Here is a 20803-nt window from a genome sequence, read left to right on the forward strand (position 1 = left end):
ATGGGTAGAACAGGCATTGGGGGAAAGGTATGAAATAAAAGGGGAAAAAGGAAAACGAGAAATTACAAGATATGTAAATGGTGAGAAAAAGCACGAGAAATAAAGAAGGGTGGGAAAACGGAATAAGTAGGCATAGGGGGAGGGGGTGAGAAGAAATAACACATGCACGAAGAGAAATTAAATTGAAGGATGGGCGAGCCGAGCGACAGCTTTAGTGCAAGGGTTCGCAAGAGGGCTTGTTGTGCTTGGCAGCGGCCCCGGGGAGCTCGGCAGAGCACGCGGCCCCCGGGGGAGGCATATGCACAGGGCTCGACTTCTTGTTTTTCCTCCGCCCCGGTCCCTCCCTCTTTCTTCAACCGACCGAAGCACGGCTTCCTGCCTTCCAGGGTAGAGGGAAGAAAACCCCAGAGCCAGCCCTCGGCGCCGCCCGTCATCTGCGGGGAGAGGGGCATGTCCGAGGGGGCGCGGAGAGTAGCGCTCCCATCAGCAGCCGCGGCGGCGCCCTCAACCCGCCCCCCTCCTCTCCTGGCCGAGGCAGGAAGGAGCGCGGCTCGGCAGCGCACACCCGCCGCCTCCGCAGGCAGCAGTCACAACCCGGCGCAGCGCCTCCCGCACCGCCGAGCCCCAGGGGCGGGCCACGGGCACCCAGCCCTCCCGGGCTCCGCTTGGCTCGGCCCCCCGCCGCAAGCCCCTCTTGCGCATCAGCCCACGCGGCACTGCTGCTGCCTGTGGTCCTACAACCTCCGGCGGAGCCGCGCCACTGCCCCCTGCGCCCCGCACAAGGCTCTGCTGGCCGTAGCCGGGTTGGGCTGCAGCCTCCTGGTTCCGCGGCCGCGTAGGGCCCCGCTGGGGAGCAGCGCCCTGCTCCGCGCAGCCTCCCCCCGGCCCGTGCCTGCAGTCATGGAGAATGGATCCTCGCCGGCAGCAGGCTGCTTCCGGAGGCTCACCGACTGCTTCGCAGGCACAAGTAAGTGGAGCTGCTCGTGGCAGAAGAGCGCTGATCTCGAAACGTGGGGCTCCATTGAAGTCGATGGGGGACGCGAGATTGCCTTCCAAACTGTGTGACTTGCAATTGATGGGTTCCTGGACTTGCCAACGGGAGCACGCCCGTCCCACCCGCACACACACCCTCACACGTTTTTTAATGCATTTCTCATTTTACGTTGTCATGGTTTGGGTGGGATGTCTATTTAACAAAGTTGTATTTTTTTGGGGGGGTTGGGGGGCTAATGCTTCTAACGTCTGCTATCCATATATCGTGACGTCAAAACTGCAGAACGATTTCGTACGTCACTGTTTAAAGTAGCTTTGCGACCCCCGTGCTAATTCCCCGGCGTCCCCTCTGCTGCAATAGTGATGTGCTTGGCAGTTTCACAATGGCATGTGGGTGGGCACAGGACACAGACGCCAACTTATACCTGTGGCATGTAAATAAATGGGCCTGTGTCACGGCATGGCGTGTTGGTAGGCTGTCCTAAGTGCCCCATTTTTTTATTTTTGGGGGTGGGGTTTGGGGTGCGTGGTAAGCAATTACAGGGATGCGTTCCCCAACATGGCAATACAGGAAGCCTCAGAATAAACTATTTCCTGCACGTGCGGGCCTTTGGGCCTCTGGCAACGTTGTGGCGTTTTTGTTGGTGTCGCGTTGCTTGGGCAATGCCAGCTTGCTTTGGCTGATCCGGGGCAGAGGCTCGTATGCACGGAGGTCTGGCATTCTCTACCCACGCAGGGAGAGCTGCAGCTCCCTACCCCTGTTGGGGGTGCCCTGGTCTTTGAGCGCTTTCTGTGGCCAGGGTGGCAATCCATTATAGATGGACTGCGCCACCCTATGGAAGCATATTTATTTATTTATTTGCATTTTATAAAGCGCTCACAGGGCATCGAGGCGCTGTTAAAGGAATGCCTTAGTTGCATATTTCTAACCCAGAGGTTTCTAAGCGCAGACCCAGGGATCAAACCTGTGTTGCTTCGTGTCATCTTGCTTCCAAGGCGAGCACGTTGCCGCTGAGCTATCCCCCCGGGATGGTTATGTTTATTTTTTTTTTTTTTTTTTTTAAGGTTTACTGTTCCTATATATTTATTATTGAAAAGAAACCGCTTCGGAAGGGTTCCGTTTTAAAATAAAGTGTAGGAAGAAGTTGAAGCTTGCACGGAGCATTCCTTTAAACAGCAGGTGTTTTTTGTTAGGGGGTTGGGGGGTTGGATTGCACGTGGGAGGGGGAGCGGCGATGGGGATCAGGCGCAGGGCACATAGTGCCACTAATTGTCAGTGGTTCTAGTTTAGGACAATGAGACTCGGTGGCTTGCCCCCGTTACACCCCCACGCCCCTGCCTGCGTGTGCAACGCCATAAAACCCTGTGAGGTGCTTCAGATAAAGGAGACGCCCTGGGGCCGATCTTTGCTCTTTCTTTCAGTGGCATCCACGAGCCGACCAGGAAGACGGAGCTACAGGGTATGGGGGCGGCGTGCCTGCTCCTGTCTGCATACTATGAGGCGTTATGCTGTACACAGTGCTCAGTCTGCAGGCTTCCCGGCTGCATACTATGAGGCGTTATGCCGTACACAGTGCTCAGTCTGCAGGCTACCCGGATGCATAATATGAGGCGTTATGCCGTACACAGTGCTCAGTCTGCAGGCTACCCGGATGCATAATATGAGGCGTTATGCCGTACACAGTCCCCAGTCTGCAGGCTTCCCGGCTGCATACTATGAGGCGTTATGCCGTACACAGTGCTCAGTCTGCAGGCTACCCGGATGCATACTATGAGGCGTTATGCCGTACACAGTGCTCAGTCTGCAGGCTACCCGGATGCATAATATGAGGCGTTATGCCGTACACAGTGCTCAGTCTGCAGGCTTCGGCGTTATGCCGTACACAGTGCTCAGTCTGCAGGCTTAGTTCCTGGCTGCACCCTATGAGGCGTTATGCCGTACACAGTGCTCAGTCTGCAGGCTTAGTTCCTGGCTGCACCCTATGAGGCGTTATGCCGTACACAGTGCTCAGTCTGCAGGCTTAGTTCCTGGCTGCATACTATGAGGCGTTATGCCGTGCACAGCTCTCAGTCTGCAGGCTTAGTTCCTGGCTGCATACTATGAGGCGTTATGCCGTGCACAGCCCTCAGTCTGCAGGCTTAGTTCCTGGCTGCATACTATGAGGCGTTATGCCGTACACGGCTGCATACTATGAGGCGTTATGCCGTACACAGTGCTCAGTCTGCAGGCTACCCGGATGCATACTATGAGGCGTTATGCCGTACACAGTGCTCCGTCTGCAGGCTACCCGGATGCATCATATGAGGCGTTATGCCGTACACAGTGCTCAGTCTGTAGGCTTCCCGGCTGCATACTATGAGGCGTTATGCCGTACACAGTGCTCAGTCTGCAGGCTTCGGCGTTATGCCGTACACAGTGCTCAGTCTGCAGGCTTAGTTCCTGGCTGCACCCTATGAGGCGTTATGCCGTACACAGTGCTCAGTCTGCAGGCTTAGTTCCTGGCTGCACCCTATGAGGCGTTATGCCGTACACAGTACTCAGTCTGCAGGCTTAGTTCCTGGCTGCACACTATGAGGCGTTATGCCGTGCACAGCTCTCAGTCTGCAGGCTTAGTTCCTGGCTGCATACTATGAGGCGTTATGCCGTGCACAGCCCTCAGTCTGCAGGCTTAGTTCCTGGCTGCATACTATGAGGCGTTATGCCGTACACGGCTGCATACTATGAGGCGTTATGCCGTACACAGTGCTCAGTCTGCAGGCTACCCGGATGCATACTATGAGGCGTTATGCCGTACACAGTGCTCAGTCTGCAGGCTACCCGGATGCATAATATGAGGCGTTATGCCGTACACAGTGCTCAGTCTGCAGGCTTCCCGGCTGCATACTATGAGGCGTTATGCCGTACACAGTGCTCAGTCTGCAGGCTTCGGCGTTATGCCGTACACAGTGCTCAGTCTGCAGGCTTAGTTCCTGGCTGCACCCTATGAGGCGTTATGCCGTGCACAGTGCTCAGTCTGCAGGCTTAGTTCCTGGCTGCACCCTATGAGGCGTTATGCCGTGCACAGTGCTCAGTCTGCAGGCTTAGTTCCTGGCTGCACACTATGAGGCGTTATGCCGTGCACAGCTCTCAGTCTGCAGGCTTAGTTCCTGGCTGCACACTATGAGGCGTTATGCCGTGCACAGCCCTCAGTCTGCAGGCTTAGTTCCTGGCTGCACCCTATGAGGCGTTATGCCGTGCACAGCGCTCAGTCTGCAGGCTTAGTTCCTGGCTGCACACTATGAGGCGTTATGCCGTGCACAGCCCTCAGTCTGCAGGCTTAGTTCCTGGCTGCACACTATGAGGCGTTATGCCGTGCACAGCCCTCAGTCTGCAGGCTTAGTTCCTGGCTGCATACTATGAGGCGTTATGCCGTACACGGCTGCATACTATGAGGCGTTATGCCGTACACAGTGCTCAGTCTGCAGGCTTCCTGGCTGCGGGTTGGCAGACTCTGGCCTTCTTCAAGGACCACCCCGACCCCGCCTGTGCCTTAAAACTCCACTGCCTGGGTGGCCGAGATAGAGAGAGGCTATAATCAGATATTGAATGTTACAAGCCATACACGTTCCTCGGGAACAACACGCACCCCCAATTTTACCATGTTAGGTAATCTCATCGGGGGGAAAGCGGTTTCTTTTTATTTATTTATTTTAGTATTTTTCTCGGCCTTTGGAGGTTCAAATTGTGTTTTAAATGTATCGACAGGCGTGAGTTCTTTTTAAAGTGTACATTTAGCCGAGGAACGTATGAAGCACGGACATGCTAGCTTTGAAACGCCAGTGTGGGATGTGTGCACTCTTGCTGCAGGAGGCAGCTCTCATGGTAAATAGTGGCGTGGTGCCCAGTTTCCACCCTCTGGTCCTGAAACTATTGATCTCATACAAGTCCAATGGTGGACTGGCCTACAGGGAACTCTGGAGATTTCCCGGCAGGCGTCTGCACCCGGGGCCTCTTGTGGGTGGTAGCCTATTACATTTCCAAATGATCTCATAGGTAAAGGGTTGGACTTGCTGAACATGTGCAATATGGGGCCCACTTTGAACATTATTTCCAGGGCCTCTTTGGGTTGTCAGTCCACCCCTATACAAGTCCTCCACCCCGCCCCCCGTCCAGTCCTGTCATCATGTGTGTATTTACAAAGTCCTTTTGAACATGTCTGGCAGGGTAGGAGGATGTCTGTTCCACTGTTCTGGGACAGACGCCATCCCTCCCGGCACAGGGCCACTTCCCTCCCATGTGCAACAGGGTACTGCTTCGCATCCTTTAATACTGACAATAACTATTTAGGGGTCTTACACAGCGCTTCGTGCAGTGGTCTGCCGGCTTAATAACAGATGCTGTAACTCAATGAATGTAGTGCTACTTGTTTGTGATGACGTTGTTTGGAAGACGATTGGACATCTTATTGCGGAGTTCAAGCCGTAGGCCTTAATATTCGACCACCAGGTGCTAAAACGTGAAGTTGCAAGCCACTGTCCATGCATAGCAAGTCACGTGCTCCCTCAGTTCTCGCCGCACACAGAACGCCATTTCTCACTCGCCGTTTGCAGGAGCAAATGTTGGAGCCCATCATCCCTTGTTGCACAGCGCTGTGCTTCACAGCTATGCCTGCACTATGTGAAACCCGGCATATACAGAGCTCGGGAGGCATGCCGCAGTCTTGTTTGGAGGTTTGCTACCTCCAAAGCACAGATGGAGCCCACTCAAAGAATGGCTGCTTTGGAATGACTCCTGCCTGTCCATGTGAAGGAGTCTGTCGTCCTCCTCAAGACCCTCGCTTTTATCCAGGCTGTACAGAAGTGGGGCAAGAGACCATGTGGAGGACCAGTCCAGGCAGCGACGGTATTCAAGGATGAAGGTGGTCGTGCAGCCTCTGTGCCAACCCTTTGCCGAGGCCCACCTGGAGCGTGGGCCTCAGTGGTACCTGTGATCCATCGACCAGAGGCTTTTAATTTGTATGCCCTCGTCAAAACTCAAATATTTATTACCGTATCAAAAGGCTTTAGAAAACCAACAAAGCGTTACTCCTTAATCCAATAAAAAATATGGCTCCATGTGGTTACGTCAAATTAAATTACATCAAAGTGATTGCTTCGAAATATCACTGTGAATTTGTTTTTGTTCATTAAAATGTTTTTTGTGGGGGTACTCGTTTCCCCTTCATTACTGCCCAAACCCTCACCAGCCCCGTTTTAACCCTTACCCCACAACTACACATATTTTGAAGTAATCACTTCCAAGTTAAATGCATTGGAGTAATTTCACACGTTGAAACCAGGTGATACAAAAAATATGACCTCAACAAACTGCTTCTCAGTAATGTTTGTGAACTCCTCCGACAATTAATGGAACAAACTCCCTGTGACTATGGGAAGGAAACCGGGCGACATTTCGGAAATCTTGAAAGACACTACTGTTCAACTGACCGCTGAACTGATCTTCTCCTCTTGGGTTGTTTTGTCTTATATGTGCGCACTGATGCCTGCGGCGCTAAATAAATAAGTAAATACAAATTAATTAATCTTTTGTAACATGCATAATACGGGAGACCCGTCTCTTAGTGTGGGGTCGGTATTCAAACCTGTCGCTCCGCGGTGTCTTGCTTCCAAGACGAGTGTGTTGCGCCTGAGCTATCCTCCCGGCCACAATCTAATATCCTTCTAGGCAAGTCTTGACTTCAAATTCAGAGAGGTTTACCTCAGCTCGATTCTAATGGTCATCTCGGACAAAAGTCATCTGCCGACAATCTAGAATCCCTATAAAAGTCATTTGAGCATAATACAACCAGCAATATAGCCCTGTCCGAAAATATCAGTAGCCATATTTGTGTAATACCAAAATATTCTGTAGGAGAGCAGAGTGCCAAAAAATGCCCCCCCCCCAGAGCTTCACCCGTACAAGCCTGCGCTTCCTTCCAAGAGTGCCCATGCGATTCTCCAGCTCATCACCCTCCCACCGTAACCTCTGCTCGTTCTCTTCATTGACTGTTTCCAGTTAGTTCAGTATCTGGCCCCAGTTCAGTCTTTACGTTCCTTCCTCATCTATGGGCAGAAGGAACTGGACACTGATAACCAACACCTCCTTCTGCTTCCCTTAGTAATCGGTGATCACTTAATGTAGCACGTGCTCTTTCTGTGCTCGTGCTTTGTAGACGTCTCGCTAATCTTCTCGCTTCCCTACTCTGGGTCAAAGAAAGTGCTCTTCTTTCCAACACAGAATACTCATGTACCCTTTCTCAGAAGTTCCTTTCCTCTCAACCCCTTTGACATTTGATTAAGTCCTAGAACCCCCCTCCTTCGATTTGGACTGTTCCATTTACACCAGCACAATTTGTGCCTCTGGGAACCTAGCATAGCCAGTGTACGAAAAGAAGTAGCGGAACTATGTTCCCTGCTGGCCTGCCCCAGCGCCCCACAAACTCCCACCGCCACGCATCATGCAAACCCCTAAACAAATGCGCCTGCTGTTTAAGGGAGCGTTAGTGCAGTGCACTGAATTACAAGTTTCAACTTCTTTATACACTTTTATTTTAAAACCAAGCCATTTGAGAACGGTTTTGGAACAGAAAAATGTAATTAAAAAAAAGTAGAGGAGCGCCGCTCCCGCCCACTTCAACCACTGAGCACATCCCTAATGCCCCCCACACCCCAAACCAGTGAAGGATGCTCGGGTATGTAGGCCCTACTGTGCCTTCCATTGTCCCTGCTACCTCCCCCTCCCTTAAATATTCATTTTTTTTTGTTTTGTATTTATATAGCGCTACGAACCCTCAGGCACCTGAGCGCTGCTTATTATTTCCCACGGCGTGTGGTGCTCATTTATCGACCTTGGAAGGATGAAAGGTTGAGTTTGGCGCTGCCGGGATTTGAGCCTGAGTCAGCAGCGCTCTACTCGCTGTGCTATGTGACCGGCTTTTGGGGTCAGTGACTCCCAACATGTAACATGGATCTAACTATCGTGAGGGGGGGGGGGTGTCATACTTGATTGATTTTGTTAAAAACTAAAATGCTTCTTTTTATATTTGTTCTTCAACCCCCCCCCATCCCCACAAGCATTTTGTAAATGGTGTCCGCTCACCACATTTTGAATGTATTTTCAACATTAACATGACATTTGGTGCCTTCATCCCATCATTTCCGCCATATCCTTGGTATATGCCTACTTTTGCACTAGTCATCTTCCTCCCGGTGTAGTACACCATATTACATTACACTGGGAGCAACATTTGGTGTTGTCACTAGCCATTGGCTGGCGATATTGGACTCTTGGCGAGTAAGAAATGGTGTGCGGTGTGTATGCATAGAAGTGAGGCTGGAAGCGGCTTTTATGGCTGACTACAGCTTGCAACTGAGTGTTTGCCCCCGGCTTTACAATACACAAGCTACTTGATTGGCTAGACCAGTTAAGACAAATATTGTCAAAGTAAATACATGGTTTACATGCATGTCATTCTCTTCAGTAGGGATTCATTTCTGTTTGCACATTTTTCCCACCTGTAAATAGTGCTTTATGGACTGTCTTCTCTGCTGGCATGCACAAACATATTTGGCTGGTCTCTGTTAATTTGGGTATTTGTCCATGGATGGAGCAGAGTTATTCGTGTCCAGTGTTACCCCTCAAAGAGGTCCTTATTCACGCAGACCGGTGGGAAATGAGGGCACCCAGTTTCTTTGTAGGCAGATGGCAGTGCCTCTAAATCCCGACTTTTTCCAAGTCCTATTGTTGCCGATTCTCCCTCCCTAATGAGCTTATTCGCTGAGGTCAAATCTTTTTGCGGCGAGTGGCCATTCAGTATGTATTTGGGGGAGTATTTGCAAGTGTTTTTATTTTTATTTAATTTTTTCTTCTAAAATGTGCAAGTGTAACATGTTGTCCCAGTGATCTCTAGCATTCCAGCTTTTTGTGATGTCCTTGTTTTGCTCACCAGTACATTGTGTATTGTTTCTTTAGAGCCTGCTGTTAGTTCCTAGCCAATTTTATTTATTTATTTTTTTGCATTTTTAAAGCGTTCACACAGCCAGCGCGCATCGAGGCGCTGTTACAGGAATTGATTTCACCTCCTGTCTTTGTTGTAGTATGCTTGCACACTCTAGCAGAATGCTACCGTGTATGTATCTTTTCCCAAAATATTGTTCAAGAGTTTTAGCGTTAAGTCGCGCAGGGCCAGGTAGTGGCAGAAGTTGTGGTCACTGCTTTTGACGTGGCATCAGAATGACAAAATGCATTTTTGGATGTTGAGCAGCAGGGAACCTCCCTTAGTTTTGCTTTGCACCCATGGCTTGGACAGTTTCTATGCACAATAATTAACCTCTAGGGCCCAGGTCTTGCAGTATTCTTCAAGAAGGTTACGATTTAATTGGACTGCTCCGAGTAATTTTACTTCGCTCAGCACCACCCTTACCGAACTTATTCCAATCCAGCTGGAAACACTATTGGGTGGGGGCACCCATCTACTAGACACAAAGGAGCGTTCTATTAACCCCGCCCCCCAAGAGTCCCTCTATGAATTGTTAATTGAACAGAGTGATAGTGGCACACATAATATCGCAATGCATTAAAGGGCCTCGTTGCCTGGGAGGGAGACGAGGCAGGTACAATCAATCACCAAGAGTTCCTATTGGCTCCGCTGCAAGCAGACCGTTTTCCCAATGTCACCAGCCTAACTCTCCTTCCTTGTCGGCCGCAGCGTATTGGCTGTTAGGGTGAGCATGCACCCTGCAGCCTCCAGGGCTGGGTGTTTAGATGGTTTATGGCTGCATTGAGACTCTGAACTTCTCTTCTCCGTCGAGCAACGGGCTGCCTCAACTGCATTAAAACCATACTATCATACGCTCCTTTACCTACATTGTTGAAAAGAGATGGCTGGTCACCAGTCACCCATGCTTGCACATCTCCTGTTTACTTTCAGGAGTACAGCTCGCTGAGTTATGTGCTTGCTGCTGAGATTTGTTTTCACACTGTATTTCACTTGTTCAAGTCGTGAAAGGGTGGGGGGTCGTGACTTGGCGTCAAGCATAATGGTGGGCTAATTCTCAGCTCCGATCTTTGCCTAAAGTGCAGCAATATAATGACCTAAAAGTTAGTTTTATTTACGTTCCATTCCATTCCATTCCATCCGTTTTTAAAATAAGGTGAGCCAAATAACGAAGTCCCAGTCCGCAGTGTGAAGGAGGTGGCGTGTGAGGGTTGTTAAGCAGTGTGGCAGCGAGGCAGAGATTCCCGTCTGCTGCTCTGGCTGACGCGCATATCAACTTTTCAATCAAGGTATACCGTTCACTTTCAATGAATTCAGGGTGAAATTCGCCACAAGTCTTTAGCATCAATTAATAGTGAATATTGGTGCTATTCTAGATAATCTGCAGCTTCTGATGGAAACCTCTGGGCCAACTAGTGTTAGACAAAATCATATGTACAATTGCCAGTTTTCATCTTATCTTTTCTATAAAGACCCTACTAATGACTTGGTGGAGAATCCCCAATGGAAACCACAGCAGGAATGGCAACAAGACTGTGCAGTTACTCTAGAAGATTATGGCTGGATATCTTTTTGGAATACAAAATCAACCATAACTGTTTTGGCTAATCTAACCCAAACTCTTCTTTTTTCGTCATAGAATTTTTATTACCCAAGCTAAGCTTTTGAAGTGTAGGATAACTTTAGATTACACATGTTGGAATTGTCATGATGGTGAAGGATCGTTGAAATATTTGTTTTCGGATTGTAAGTATATTGAAACATTTTGGAACCATGTATAGCGCATCAAATGTATTTTTAAGTTAGATGAACCTTTTTTATTTTAAGGTTGTATTTTTGGGTAGTGCTCTCTTTCAACATCTCTGACTCCCACACTTATCTATTTTATCTTTTTATGCCAGCTGCAGCTGCAGTCCATCCAATTGGAAAAATGTTGACCTGATTAATCATAAAATATGGCAGAACTGCATATGTAATATATAGATTGGAAGGATGCATTGTTTCAACCCCAATATTGTATCACACGTATGAATTGAAATGGAGAACGTTTTTTGAGCTCACCTCAAATGACTCTATTTTAATATATAATTATCTTTGTTTAATGATTACCCTTATCTTATCATTTCCATTTTCCCCTTATCCTCCCCACTTCCTTACGCTCTTGTCTGTATTGTTTGCTTCCCCATTATTTTTTAAAAAATCTTTCTAGTTCTGACTTGTACATAGTCTAAATCCAATGCGTCCAAGTCTTGATACAACAATTTAAGTTCCCTAAGTATCACTATTATACAAGATGTTTCTGCTTTGTTATTCTTTTATGTACTATGACGTACACGCATTGTTTTGCACCTTCAATAAACGTTTTTCTAAAAATCCTGAGAGGGTTACAATTGTGGAGCTCCCCCGAATTTTCGAGGCGATGCCCAGGCACTCGTAAAAGGGCATCTTGACTTCTTTCAGCTTTCTAATACCGATTTATAAATAGTTGATCATTAAAGGTCCTTAGATGGACACCAGTGCTCTGAAGCAGGATAAGCAAGCACTGTATAAAAACATAAACTGTTATATTTTCTTTTTATCTCATTTAAATGTTATGGTTCAACTCAAACCTTTTACAATATCACAAAAAAGGAAACTTTTTTTTATTTTTACAAAAGGCATCAAAATACGTAAACGCTCAACAAACAAAATGTAAAAAGTTGCTATTATACGAAGCATGGAAGCAGAGCAATGCTTTAAAGAGTTTGCTAAAAACTGTAAAGCACTAGTTTGATAAAAAGCAGTTGATCAAAAGTTAATGGTTACTACATAATCATTTGCTAGTGTCCCAGCAAGAAATATAAAATGTGTTTAAGGGAAACACTGATTATAAAAAATCTATTAAGATCCAATCAAAAAATAGTCCATAGGCGCCCCTCTGCGAGAACGAACATGGTCCATTGACCTGTTCTTTGGGAAGGTACCCACGTGAGAGTCCGCAGCCACACTTAGCTCACTGTACCTTTCACAGATGGGAAATATCCATTTGCATTTCAGTCTTTGTCCCGCCCACATGGGCAAAACCAAAAAGGAGGTAGAACTGCTACTGCCCAGGTTCGTACCCCATTTTTGTCAATAAATGGAACAAAATATGTAATTTGGAATTGGGGAACCTGGTATATTGGTACTAATGGATTAAATCCCTAAATTTGTGACCCATGAGATTGTCCAGAAAGAAAAAAAAGGGGGAAAAGGAAATTCACACACATCAAAGGCTGTGGATATAAATGATTTGTATTGAGTTCAAAACACATAAAAAACATTTGTAAATAACATACATATGACAAAGTTCAATAATCTAGACACAAAGAGCTGGTGAAGTCAAAAATTAAAATCCTCTTCAGTACATAAATGAATTGGAAGTACAAAACCTAACCCATACGGGCTCTTCAGTGCTTACTAAATTGAAAGTACAAAACATAACCTGTGAGGGAAAGGTACACAAATAACTTTAAGTGTAAAGCATAACCCATGTGTGACACATGTGGAAATCATAGGCGTCAATGAATTGGTGCTCTTATGGACCTGTAACCATATAGGTCCTAGATTAGCTTATCTTCAAAAGAGCATCTCATCTTGCAGGTGCCTCAAAAGAGCATCTCATCTTGCAGGTGCCAACATGACAGGGGGAACGTGGCCAGGTTTCAATGTAGAGTACTGGCCTAACAATATGTGATTGAAGGACCCCAAAAGAACGTTTTGGTTTGTACACCCCCCTTGCACATAGTACACATTTCGGCGGAAGAATTATCCAACTTGAAAATGCATCAGAGGGATAAGTATTTCTTTACAAGAACTGCCTTCCTCAGGGCAAGTAGGTGGCCCCTGTAGCAAGAAAATCAAAACAAGAAAAAAAACAAGAAAAAGAAAATAAGTAAGAAATTCTTATTTATCCGAACCTTAATTCTTTCTGGACATAACTGGGTTAATTAGTACCCACAAATATACTGTGTGAAAGATGCTGAGTTAACGGTTTTATCAAAAGGAATTAGTTAGTTGGAGGGCAGAACAGAAAGCAGGGGTGGAAATGAATACCACTGTGATTTATACGTGGTGGTGGAAAAGCATGCCTAACTCACCACTGGAACCTGGTAATGGATCTCGCTGTGGGGCAGGCTCCCCGAACAGGCCGGACCAGTCAATCTGCACTACTTGTTGCTTGCTACGAAAATGTGTGGCTGGACCCAGTCCACAAAATTGGGTTGCCTAAGACCACACCTGTTCTACAAGAAAGGCAGAAATTCTAATTTGAAATTGGCATCGTGGAGCTGTGTGCTGTGGTATACAGTAATTGGGTGCAATAAAGGCAAAATAAGTTGTGCAGGATATGTTGAAGAGCATTCACCCACCCGGACTATGTCAAGAACTGGTGGAGGATGTTAAAAGTGCCTATACATCCCATGCAAAAAAAAGGGGGGGGGGGTCCGGCACCAAAATGCTATGGCAATTCCCTTCTGAACAAGAGTACTAACAGCAGCCCCATACACGTGTTTCAGTCTTGTTGGGCCTCATCAGTGAGGTGGAGATCCAGTTTCATATTTATCTGCGATTTTGTAAGAGGCGTACACCAGCATTCTTCTGGAGTAACAACTCTATAGTTACGCAACAGGTGCTCGAAATGCTGCTTTTTATCAAACCACAACATTAAAGAACTAAATGAATGAGTGTCAATCTTATTCATATTGTTACAAAAAATGACAAATTCTACACAGGGACGTCTCCCTTGCTACACCTGTGGTCTCCCTGGCGGCTGCTTCTTTTGGAAGCTCCTGTGCTGTGGCCAGCGTCATGTGGCTTTGTTTCTGGAGTGGCTGGCATTCGAGTTCAGGCTTCTTTTTTAAAAAAATAAAAACAAATAAAGGAATTAAAAAAAAAAGAAATTAAATACAGGTGTAACAATTTAAGTATTGATCCTTAATATGAGAGAATAGGAATAACATATTTGTCTTTCTGGTTTTCTATACAATAATTGCTAGACTCATTGAAGGTTTATTTCCGGCACACTTCAGGGGGTGAGTCACTGATTATTGTCTGTTCTTTAACACCTCAAAATCACAATGCAGACAAAAACTTCTAAAAAGCATTCAGATTAGAAAAAGCATCTATTTCAGACTATGCATTTTGCTTTTCGCAAGTTGCAGTTATAGCATGTTTTTTTTCTTCCTGCGGTTGTCTCTGTTACGATCATTACAAGACATTCCATCTGGGTGTCCTCAGTCACTTGACAAAATCTTGTGCCTAAAAGATTGTGTAGAAATGTTAGACCTTAGCAAATAAAGTGGCCCTTGATTTCATTGTGCCACAATTAATGCTTTGTTGTAATGTGTCTATCTTTCCCATCTCCCCGGCATGCTGTTCAGGATGTTTGTTTGCATGTATGAGGTAACGAGGGCCCAGAGTACGGGATGCCGTGAGTGTGCTGCTTTCCCAGCGCTAATCTAAATTCTTTAATACACAGGTATGAACCCTCCGAATGGTATGTATTTTGTCATTCTCTGTAGCCTAAAAACTAGATCCAGGCAGGCTTGACAAGTGGCCAACTTTGCATCAGACCTGCAGATGACCTGGCCTGCTGTTAAATCTGTTAATTGTATCCATTACAGAGTGTAATTTGCTTTCAGACTTTGAGAACATTCAGACATGTAATTGCTAATGTTATTATAGCCGGTAAGATAGCTATAGTTGGTAATATAGGTCAGTGGGTTGAGCGCTCGCTGCTGCAATGTGTGAGATATGCAGCTTTGAATCCTGGCAAGACCAACTCAGCCTTTAATCCTTCTGAGGTTGATAAATGTGTACCAACACAGGTTGGGTGATATTGTAAGTATATTTGTTCTATATAAAGCACCTAGGATCACACCAATGGTACACAAAGCACAATACAAATGCACTATAACATAACTTACATAAGCGTAAGTGCTGTATAACACATCATCATTTTGCTTTCACTGTAATTTGGTAATCTTGGCCTATACACACTGACATTAATGATTCATATGGTGATCCATACTTTTATGAAATGTATATCACATTTGTGATATCGTAACCATAGTTTTCGTAGTGTACTTGGGAACAATGCTATGTGATTCCACTTCTGCTTTGTCAAGGAGTGAAATGTAGTTTCCCATCACTTCCTGTGATGTCACTTTGGTGTGGGGGTCAAATGACATCACTTCCTGTGATGTCATCAGAGGACAAGGGTCGTGTGATGTCACTTCTACAATTCCTGGCATTTTGGTAAAATGACATCCCTGGTTCTATGGTGTCTTTTTATTCTTAAAAGGGCCCCTAATAGTTCATTTGTGGGAAATAAATTGTGGCAAATTCTAAGGAATTGATCCGTCCAATGGGCGTTCAGCAATTTCTTTAGATAATGAGGCATAATATTGAGCGCCTTTTCCACGGCACTAACATACGAGAATAACGTATGTTTTTTTTAAGTCTCTCTTTTTGTAGCTAGTCGTGGAGCCTAAGTTTATCTCTTTTTTTTTTTTTTTTTTTAACTTTTTTTTATTATTTTTCTATTATTTTTATGACCACAGGGGTTAAAGAAAGCATATCAGCAGAAGCCTAAATGCAGGTTAGTATATTAAGGCAGTGCTCCTTCCAGCCATCACAATCCAGTCCTTCTTATTAAAAAGGTCACTAAGCAATATATACAAAAAGCCCCCTTCTGTCATTAAAAATGTTCTAAACAAAGTTTGCCAGTTTAACATCACAACTCGTTAAGCTGGCATTGAAGTCCAATGGGCGATCGTCCACATATACCAATGAGTTCACCAGAATAGAATTTAAGTGAGGTGGAATGGATCTAGCTTTGGACAATGCATCCTCACCCCAACCCCCCCAACCCAGATCCGCAATAAACAAATTGAAAAGTATTGGTGCCCAAAAAAACCCCTGCTTCATCGCATGCTCTGTGGGTACTTACGTTGAGAAGCCAGTCTTATTTAATCGGACACGTATAGTGGTGTTTTGGTGGAGTGATTGGACAATGTCAACCAAGTAAGGAGTTTAGCCTCAGTTTAGCAGCTTGTTCCACTGGGGGGATCTGCTGACACTGTTGAAGGCTAGAGCAAAATCAACAAAGGCCACACGCCTTGGTTAAGTGCTGCACTGCTTCTCTAAACCAGGTCTGCGCCCCATAAATGCCATGATAATAATACAGCACCAGGCCTTTTCTCAAGAAGATTAACCAAGAAGCCATTAAGGGCTGTCCCCAGGCCATTCAAAAGCCAGATTTAAAAGGATCACATTTTGCATTATCCTCTGCACGCTTATCTAATTCCGTCCACACCAAGATTTGACTAGGAACGTCCAGTAGGTCTATAGGTTGGTAGTTGCAGGGATTTTGTCGATCACCCTTTTTAAATATTAGCACCACTATAGAAGTTTTCAAAAAGGACATCTGTCGATAATTTAAATGTGTGAAAACGTGACTGAGAGATTCTCAGCCCGCAGGACTGGGTTGCTGTTCAGGATGACGTTGGACAACCAATCGGGCTCTGGTGCATGAGAGTATTTGGTCTTGTGAGTGAGACTAAGAAGGTCATCCACCTCAAATGGTGGTAGAGTCCAGGTGGGAGATGGAGAGATGAAAATGAGGATAGACCCTTGCTGTTCCCATGGAGTATGTCTGCCGAAAATTCTCTCATCATAGCATCTCTAATATTGGATTGATAAGTGAGGAAGCCTGTAAGATGGTTACAATTTAGAATTTTCTAAAAATCTGACCAATTCTTAGTTTCTAAAGCCCTTAAAATATTTTCTGAGTCTTTGAATGAATGTGCTTTTTATTGGTTCTGCCAATTTGTATAACTTGTAGAGTTTTTCATGGTAATTAAGTCTGATTCGATCGATCGAGGGCCCACATTTCTCAAGCGAGCCCAGAGCAATCTCTTTTGCTTTTGAATTTCCTGGTCAAATAAGTGTTTAGGTTTTAGGGTGCAGTTTATGCATGTTACTGGAATGATTAAAGAAGTTCACCAAAACATCTGAGTAGTTCCTTGAGTGGTGAAAGGCGAATGTTAAATCGGTACCACTTGGGATGTACTCAGTTGACCATTAAACACCTTGGTGTTTCTAGCATATTATTCTATTGCACCCACTATTGACCTCCAACATGGGGACACAATATACCCCTGCAAGCCGATGCCCATTCCATATGTAAAATAAAATGGTCACTTGTGGTGGTACTTACGTACAGAAGACATACATTTTTCTAACAATGGCTCTAGATATGTTATGATAGGTTATTTATAATGCGCTTCGTACCCAGATGTTTCTAAGCGCGGACCCGGGATTGAACCTCTGTTGCACCGTGTCGTTTTGCTTCCAAGGCAAGCACGTTGCCCTTGAGCTATCCTCCCGAGACATATTTACAAAAATGTAAATGAAGTACGCAATCTGGGAGCCCCCGGACCAAGTGTGTTTGGCAAGTATGTCGCCACGGTCATTCCTTCAGTTTGTGAAGACCCCAGGCCTGCATAAGGGATTACCAGGCCCCCTCCTCTCTTCCTGGAGGCCTCTTGCTACTGCTCCAAGAGTCCCTCAATGGTGTCTAGGAAGGCCTGCCGACCAATAATACTTGAATTCCAATAGACATTAAAAATAGGATCAAACCCCATATCGGGAAAGCTTATTACATCCCAGAACATCTCAGTGACTTGAATAAAGGCGTTAGGTTGGTGCCAACAGGTTGGCTATAGCCCCATTCCATTACTTGCTCCCAATAGGAGAGCAGAAGAATGTCGCCCTCTAGATCCCCTGACTGCCGGATTGAGAGATTATAGCCATCTACAAGAGGTGCCATTGAAAGCCGAATTTCTTGAAAGGCACAGATGTTCTACTGCAGAAAATCAAAATGACCCCCCTGAAACAAATGGGAGAACCCATGCTTATTCCAGGATGCTTGTGGTATAGCACTAATATTTCTTGCCAGGATTTGCTGTCTGCTGCCCGAGTGCAGGGTCCCAGGTAGCAACGCCCAATCTTCATTTTTAGATACTGTTTGAATCAGCGTTAGCCATTTTTACCTGTTTATGTTGAATCGTTAATAGAACAGGTAATTTTCAATAATGTGTCCCCAGAATCTTTATTGTTGAAGGTCGCATGGACCTCTTTCGATTAGACGGACTCCTGAGGAACTGTCAATTTCCCTTATGTCATAGCTTAAAGGTAGTAATTGAACAGCTACGTCCAGTAGGAGCTCAAATACCAATCTGTATGACCACCCTGTCTAGAATAGTTGCATTCAATTTGATCGAGGTCACCCGAAACAAATGCCCCCAGACACTCAAGTGATCCAAACAAAGTTAACACAGTTGATCTATTCAGCATGACGTTTCCTAAAAATATAGGAAGTCTTTCCAACAATAGACAATTAGATTGATTATGCCTGGGGGTAGATCTCTGTGGTTCGTTCATAGGAGCCCCTCCTATACAGGCAGATTTCCCTGGAGGGCCATACGTCTTTGCTTGAGTGCTGTAAAGACGGCATCCTCCAACTTTGAGGGGAGGCTTACGAGCTCGGTCACATACAGGATTTGAAGCCCCTGGAATGGCAGATTGACCAGGGACACCATTCACTTGAAGGTGAGCGATGGGGGGGAGGGGGAGGGGGGATGCTGAGGGATCCATAGTTGAATACATTGGGATGTAACGTAGTAAGTCCTCCCTGTTGCAGGATTGTCTTCGGCGGTCAGACTCTGAAATCCTAAACCCGTCTTTCTTGTTAGGGGGAGCCACAGTTATAAGAACGTCTTAGAGATTTAGCCCCTTATTCACAGAGCGTCTTCCAGTGGGGTTTTGCCATTATAAAACGCTTCTGTGAATTAGGCACTTAGAAAAGTGAATAGTTTAAATTATTGGGCACCAGTGCTTGAGTATCCTGAGTGCCAAACGGCTGAGAATCGAGAGGCATCTATGGTTGAGTTTGCATCATAGAGGAAATCAGAGGAGACTGTTCTTGCTCCCAACCAATATGTCTAGCATCTTCAAGAGGCACATCCAAAGGCATTAGTGCGGGACTCAACATAAGAATAGCTTCTAGCTTCGAGAAGGAATAGCTTCTAGCTTCGAGAAGGAATAGCTTCTAGCTTCGAGAAGGAATAGCTTCTAGCTGTGAGAAGGAATAGCTTCTAGCTGTGAGAAGAAAGTGTCATGAGGACCACTTAGGGCTTAATGTTTATTTATGCCACAATGTATCCCTCCAATAAGGAAGTTTAGTAGTGATTAGTGTCTTTTCTTTACTAAGGTTTGTGTTGATGTTTTCATAAAGTCTGACATGGGAATTTAGCACAAAGTTCAGGGCCGAGATTGTAGTAGCACCCATGGGAGGAAGAAACCCAGATGGAAGGAGAGGAGAAAAGAGGGAGGGGGCAGAGATCGAATAGGATGACTACATAGATTCTGACTCTCACAAAGAGGTCTGGGGTGTGCTCCAAAGAGCAATTAGTGATTGCTTAGGGGTTTCAACACTTCCAAAGCTTGCAGGTGAACCGATGACTCATTGTCGGCTTGAAGGAGATTTGACATGTCGACATCCGAATGTCTTCTGCTGCTAATGGCTGTGGATTTGGCACAGCTAGGAGATGAGAATCCGAATTCTCAAGGATTTGTTTGAGAAGCAGCAGTAATATTGGCATAGGAGGCTGACTCCTGTTCGGCACGATGGGAGGATTTTCTTTCAGAAGGCATAGAAGCTGTCTTTTAACATAAGTCCTTCTTACAAAGCTTATGTGTTGATTCACGGTCTGGCCCAAACAACTGACCCCCGTTTAGCCTTGGCCTACCAATTGCGTTCGTTATAGTCTTCCTGCCACAGAAGGATCAGTAGCAGGGGCACCTACCATTTTGCTACAGAGGGCATAAACTGAGGCCATGCACACGGCTGGAAAGGTGAACACTCGCCGGCGACTTCCTAGAAATTCTACGAGTACGGAGTTCAAGCCTCAGCCGCTGCAGACTGCCCTCAATCGACACACTCTTATGGTTGAGGTGGGAGATGGGCTAGGGATGGTGGTTGATGGATGAGGGTGCAGGGTAGGATGCTTTGTCGGCCTTTGCTGATGTAAGGGAATTATTCTGCCAAGGGATAAACTATTATTCTGGGCTTCCGTGCAGTTTGGTTACCAGAGGATAATGCAGTCATATATAAGCTGGCATCCTGTTGGTCTAATTATTCTCTTAAATTCCCAGGGCACTTCATGTAGCTCCACCTAGTGGGTCTCAAAATACAAAACTTTCCTCAAATTATCCCCTTCTGGAATATTTAGATGGAAAGGACTAATCTCCAACCTTTTTCCTTGACTCTCCTTACTTGAGATTTAAACACATTTTAGCATTTGGCTAGGATATGCCCCCTGGGTGCTCTAGTGGGAGAACACATGGGTTTGCACGTTTCTTCTCAATCCAGATTTCCTTTGGTCCTGCGCCAAAAGCAAGATCTGGAGCCTCCGCCCTTGTGCATTTCCACCAACCCATGTTCCCTTTCTGAAATAGTACTGATGCTGGCGAGGATTTTCTGTCCCTCTGCTGACACTGTTGCCACTCACCGGTCAAAATCAAGACCTTTTGTGGGGTTGCTTCCTAGATTAAGTCCACCCCAATCCTCTTTTGCACTGTCAAAGGCAATTGCACAAAGCATGACGAAAGATACGGTTACGCACTTGATCGCGCTCAATATTTTATTTGGTCCATCTTGTTTGTGTTTTTATTTTTACCCAATTAGCAGACATGTTTTGCACTAAATATAG

At 45.8% G+C, this 20803-nt stretch overlaps 1 protein-coding gene across 3 annotated transcripts in view; it reads left to right on the forward strand.

The window, feature by feature from the left end:
- Nucleotides 1-298: 298 nt before the first annotated feature.
- PDE10A (phosphodiesterase 10A) overlaps nucleotides 299-20803 on the forward strand; it is a 1126451-nt gene continuing 1105946 nt past the window's right edge. For all 3 annotated transcript variants that reach the window (XM_069607718.1, XM_069607719.1, XM_069607720.1), the window contains exon 1: nucleotides 299-967. In XM_069607718.1, the coding sequence (XP_069463819.1) occupies nucleotides 451-967 (517 nt within the window). In that variant the 5' untranslated portion in view covers nucleotides 299-450. The remainder of the gene's footprint in view (nucleotides 968-20803) is intronic.

Source organism: Ambystoma mexicanum, chromosome 4q, assembly GCF_040938575.1.
Source record: "Ambystoma mexicanum isolate Mex_15411 chromosome 4q, UKY_AmexF1_1, whole genome shotgun sequence".
In the NCBI taxonomy this organism is placed as follows: Eukaryota; Metazoa; Chordata; class Amphibia; order Caudata; family Ambystomatidae; genus Ambystoma; species Ambystoma mexicanum.